Here is a 6000-nt window from a genome sequence, read left to right on the forward strand (position 1 = left end):
TATATGATCTCCAAGAGTTTGGTTATGTTCTTTAGCGCACCTTGGACACAAGGTAGTGTGTAGCTTCTACTCCCTCTTTGTGAGTAATGTTAGTCACTTTGTATATGTAAATTGGTTTTCAATTGGGTATGTTATTTTCAACCTTAATGGTGATGAAGGATTAGCTTGAATCAGCTTGTAACTATCTAGCCACCAAATTTTCTGTGATTCCATCAAATGTGGGTTTTTTTCATATTTATTTTAAATTTTTTTTTTTTTGTTGTGCTCTTGACCTTTGAGGCTTTGAATTTAAACTTGTACACTTTGGTTTTTGAAATTTTATGTTCTTGAGGTGGCTAGGAGGTATGTTCTATGTTGCTAGTTATGTGTTGTGATGTTCTCTATCAGGTTCAATGTGAAACATTGATAGAATGTATAAGGGAGTAGATTGTGAAGAACATACCATTCTCCTTTTTGTAATACACTATTTATTATGTTTTAATTAAACTCACTTCTAAATCCTATCTTCCACTTGGACCCATTCCTCTTTTGGCAATCCCCTGAGATTGCCAATTCTTATTAATTCGAGTAGAGACAAGATGAACCAGATTAATACAGTGACCTATAGATCGAAGGAGGATGGTTAAGAAATGGTCTACCAGAGATCAGCCAAGGATAAGGATAGCATAGTAAGAAAATGATTATTTATCTGGTGGATATAAGTCTTTTATATAAAAAACCATTTATATGCATTGTAAAAGAACTGAATATAGATTTGAGACATATTGATCACCTACAGTCTGATCATCTTCACAAGTATGCAACTTTTGTTTCACTATTTCATGCGAGTTTATTGAACTTTCTTTATCAGGTCATTTACAAATGGGATGTTCAAAGGTTGAGTTCCTATGGGCTGTCAATACTTTGACTATCCTTTAAGTCAACGATTATCAATATGGGAAAAAATGGAACTCGTTGTATTTTGAAGTACTGAGAAGATGACCTTGCCCTTCCCCAGGAGTTTCAGAAATGGGAGACATTAGGTAAGAGAGTGAAAATGTTACTATTGCTTCAACGCACATGACACAATTGGAAATGCAAATTTTGATGGTAATCATTTTGTGATAAGGGAGAGACTAGGGATGATCATTGTTACTATCTCTTTAGTAGTGGATTTTTGTTTTCTCTTGAATTTGGTGGTGGGGGATCAGTGGTAATTCTCCTTGGATATTCCTTCTTATGATGTTAGTGACAAGTGTTGCTCTTTGAAAACACTTGTACAATCTTTTTTAAATTATTAGATAAAAACAAAGAATTGTAAGTATTAAACATGATTAGCCTTTAGTTCCTAGAAGACCTTTATTTCCCCATCAATGCATTTAGAAAGTTAAGTTTTAAGAAGATCATAAATAGAAAAAATTAGAGAAGTGATTTAAACATTTATATTGATTGGAAACATGCGAGTCTTGAGTTTCCTCTGCCTTTTAAAGAACGTTCCTTAGCTAGCATACCTAATTCCATATTCCATAAGAGTGTCATTGCGTTAAAGATTTAGGAAACCAACTGCTCTAAGATAAAGCTTCCCGGTCACTAATAATCTACCCTATTGAGGTACATAATACTTCTCAATTAAACTTGTGTTAATTCAATATTAATTATGTAATTAACTACAATTTCAGTATCTGTGTACAAGGGGTGACTGAGAAAACTATTTGAGGTCCAATTTGAAAATATATTTGTAAGGATCTCGACCAAGGTTCACAACTTCGATGATTAATACATTCATTCAAGCTAGAACCTCACTACAAAAAAATATATATAAAAAAGGTAGTGAATAACGTCATGTCTAGACCCAAATCAACCAATGAAAGTCAAATCAGCATAATGTGGAACAACAATATATGCATTGAGTGGGTTGTCATAGAAAAGCTTCAGAATAAAATTCATGTCTATAATTAAAAGACCTTAAAGAAAATTTATGCTTGTAACACAAATGGCCATTCAAAATTGAATATGATTACAATATGTGAAATAGCATTATGAGAACTTGTAATGCTCTTGTGAACATCATGTTAATTCTTGTAAGAATCCCTAACATGCTTGTTATACTCAAAATTTTTTTGAAATTGAATTAATTTTTATCCTGTCGATTAATTGGCTTAGGGTGATATATGCTTCTTGGATGGAATAACGAGTTCGTGATTAACTCTATATTAAGATTCATAGCATCTTCTAGTTATTTGCAAAGGAAATTTATAAATTAAGCTAATGTCATATGGCTTGCTTGAGAAAGATGTCTATGTTCTTATTGATGGGTACTAATGACTATCCACATTTAGTTCTTCAATACCCTATTTGAAAAGCTTTCCATAGACATTTCTTTGCCATACTAAGTATTTTTGAAAACATATTTGAGTAGAAGCACTATAGTAGATACTACATGATGTTTTAACAAATAAAGTAATGGGTTAAAGACTATTATTTCCAAGGTATTAGGTCATAGTATTTTAATTGTAATGATCTTAGACTAATGATCATAGTATTTTAGTATTTTTATTTGAATTAATTTTTATCCTGTCGATTAATTGGCTTAGGGTGATATATGCTTCTTGGATGGAATAATGAGTTCGTGATTAACTCTATATTAAGATTCATAGCATCTTCTAGTTATTTGCAAAGGAAATTTATAAATTAAGCTAATGTCATATGGCTTGCTTGAGAAAGATGTCTATGTTCTTATTGATGGGTACTAATGACTATCCACATTTAGTTCTTCAATACCCTATTTGACAAGCTTTCCATAGACATTTCTTTGCCATACTAAGTATTTTTGAAAACATATTTGAGTAGAAGCACTATAGTAGATACTACATGATGTTTTAACAAATAAAGTAATGGGTTAAAGACTATTATTTCCAAGGTATTAGGTCATAGTATTTTAATTGTAATGATCTTAGACTAATGATATTCTTGAAAGTAACTTTGACATGTAGCAAGAAAGACAACCTACAGCCAAGGCTATATTGTGCCTACAACCAAAGCCATAAATGCTCACAGCCAAAGCCACTAGTGCACATAGCTAAAGCCATGGATGCTTATAGCCAAAGTTACAAGTGTTCGTAGCCAAAGCCATGAGTACATGAAGTCTATGATCACAATTCTTTACAACTATTCACTAGAAATAGCTTCTTTGCAGTTTTTGAGAAATACTACTAAGCAAAAAATAACATCCACTAGTTGGTAGACATAATGGCAACTCTCTAGCAATTGAATTTAATTTCATACATGCACATATCTAATTTAATGTCATACACGAACATATCTAATTTAATGTCATACATGAACAAACATATAATATAAAATGATAACCAATAATGTCATATACATTAACAAACACATAATATATTATGATAACCAATAATGTCGTATATGAACAAACATATCATATATTAACCAATAATGTCATACATCAAATAAATGTCATACATCAAATATAGAATGTCATATGTACATCAAATGTATGTCGAATATGTCTCTCTGATGCCTATATATATACATGGGGAAGGAAACAAGTCTCTCTATATATATATATGTATCAAATATATCAACTACATCTTTTCCTTCCCACGAGGGGAAGGAAACAAGTCTCTCGACGTCCTCTGCCATCCTGTGGAGGGAGACAGTGGAGATGACGGGGCCCTCCTGACATGCTCACTTGACCTCTTGTTGAGGCTCTTCTCCAGGTCCAACTGATACAAAGAAAGTAGATATGAATCAATATTTATTATACGTTGAAATCAAATATATGTACACAAAAAATGAATTATTTTCTTACCACTAACAAATAGTCACTATGTAAGTCCACCTCAAATGCTCGTGGACGATCAGGCATGACAAGACCCTACAACAATTCAATAAATATAATCACTTATAAATAACATTAGAAATTTTGAGATTAACTATTATAAACAACAACTAAAATGAAGAAAATTCTTTCATACCTCCGTCAGTGGCTGTGAGCTAGCCACAGCTGCGGCCACTCCACTATCAACAGACTGTCGCAGATGAGGAGGTGTGTCCGACATCATGAGCTCCATGTCATACAATACACGTTATATCTAACATGAAACATGGAATAAATATAATCAAATGAATTAAATTAACATGAAACAACTATACCTGTGTGAAGCTCGTATGATGTCTCTGCTTTGTGTCTGTGGTAAAGGTTGAGGGTCCTATGGAGAACTGATGCACATGCATAATTTTTTTTGTCAATCCTTAATATTATTACGTAATAAATATATGTATTAATTAAAATGATTAAATTGATACATACCTCAGGACTCATCAAAGGGACAAAAAATGGGCCTGGAGGATCACTGCTAGGCCCAGCAACACTTTGACCCTAAATTTTGAACAATGTCAATAAATTCTAATTAATTAATCATTCACTATACATATGAAATGTGATCAAATTAGTAATTTACATGTGTGTTAATGCCAAATGTCTCGTTCAAGAACTCATCGGTGACAAGCCCATCATCCGCACCATCTTCGGCATGAGTGCCAAATGTGCATAGGGATCTGCATGAAGTGCACATGTGACCATGACGCATAGAAGGCTCCCCCTCAACTAATGGGCTCGTGGAATGGATGAGGGTCTGCATCAAAGCATTAATGGTCCCTAGAGTGCTGGCCTCTACATGTTCCTTCACAACTGAAGGAATAATCACATGCTCGTGCTGTGGATGGACCACAGGTGCCCTAACTACATTAGGGTCACGACGTGCTCCTGGCCTCTCAAATGATGACCCCCCACCTCTACCCGAGGAGTCTAACATATCAAAATGATTGGGGATCTCCCCAAGGACAAACTCACAATATAATTTCTTCAAAAAATACATGGGGACCTCGTGATTGTTGCAAGGAGGGGCATCAAAAACCATCCACCATCTATCCCAACAATTATTTCTAATAGCATCGTGTATGTACCAATGGATGGAGAATCATTTAGTACCCTCTCTAATAGTATTTGGCTCACCGGGTTTTCTAAATAATGCACATATACTACCTTTTGATATTTCTTTTTTTTTAACATCTTCATATGACAATTTATTTGCATAAAATCTTTTTTGTTCATCCCTCTTAGCCCGCAAAATATCTAATTGACCACTAACTGAGGCTATCTTAGTGTTAATGGATTCAAGGGATGATGCCAATTGAGCCCTCATTGGATTGGTTTGTCTAGATTCTTTCAACCGAGCAATGAGTCTTTCTAATTTAGTTTTGCCTCTCTGTATTTCATTTTTTATATTTTCTTGTGTGCTTGGCGAAGGTCTTGCAATTGGTTCGGGTTGTGAAATTTGTTTTTCTTCTTGAGGAGGGTTTTGATTTTGAGGTTCTTGAGGGTTTTGTGGATTTTCCGGTTGATTATGGACATTTCCTGATAAAAATCAATTGAAATCCAACTAAATAAACAAATCTAAATGAAATTTGTAAAAACCCTACAAAAGAATATAAAAAACCAATAAAACAATATGGAAAACATATTAAACAATGTAAAGTTAAGTTTATATCACTTACCTCATCGTCGTGGATGTGCTCGTTGTCTTGGATTTCGTCGGTGAGGAGGCATTTTGGAAAATGGTGGTGAATTTTTGCTGTCAAACCCGTGTACGCGTTGTTGGAGAGCCAAAAAACAAAATGACAATGATGGGTTGTGGGTCTGCAGCCCATCATATAACTTTTTGGACATTAGAATAGCGCATACGCACTATAGCGCATACACACTATGGCTTGGGTGACCCAAGCCATAGCACATACACGCTATAGCGCTTATACGCTATTGAAAATTAGAAAAGAAAAAAAACTTATCATCTTTTTGGCACCACAACTCAGTGCATATGCCCAGGGATTGATATTGACCACCTCCCTCCCTTCCAATTTTGATTGGATGCTCCTGCTCATCTCCTCTTGTCACCACAGGAGTTGAATGGGCATGTCAAGACAAATATTTATAGA

The 6000-nt window shown here is 34.3% G+C and overlaps 1 protein-coding gene across 1 annotated transcript; it reads right to left on the bottom strand.

Annotated features, from left to right (window-relative positions):
* Nucleotides 1-3405: 3405 nt before the first annotated feature.
* LOC149580595 (uncharacterized) lies at nucleotides 3406-5722 on the bottom strand. The gene is made up of 4 exons (XM_089814254.1): nucleotides 4159-5722; nucleotides 3981-4070; nucleotides 3815-3880; nucleotides 3406-3728 (listed from the first exon to the last, which is right to left on the bottom strand). The coding sequence occupies exons 1-4, from the start codon at nucleotides 4237-4239 to the stop codon at nucleotides 3588-3590; spliced, it is 378 nt and encodes a 125-aa protein (XP_089670380.1). The 5' UTR covers nucleotides 4240-5722; the 3' UTR covers nucleotides 3406-3587.
* Nucleotides 5723-6000: the final 278 nt, after the last annotated feature.

Source organism: Cupressus sempervirens, chromosome 1 (assembly GCF_028749045.1).
Source record: "Cupressus sempervirens isolate cs-2001-9-10 chromosome 1, ASM2874904v1, whole genome shotgun sequence".
In the NCBI taxonomy this organism is placed as follows: Eukaryota; Viridiplantae; Streptophyta; class Pinopsida; order Cupressales; family Cupressaceae; genus Cupressus; species Cupressus sempervirens.

Coding starts and splice junctions, on each gene's coding strand:
- LOC149580595 (XM_089814254.1), bottom strand. CDS start 4,239: ATGCATGTGCATCAGTTCTCCATAGGACCCTCAACCTTTACCACAGAC. Junction 4,071..4,158: donor ATCATACGAGCTTCACACAG/GTATAGTTGTTT, acceptor TATGACATGGAG/CTCATGATGTCGGACACACC. Junction 3,881..3,980: donor GCTCACAGCCACTGACGGAG/GTATGAAAGAAT, acceptor GAATTGTTGTAG/GGTCTTGTCATGCCTGATCG.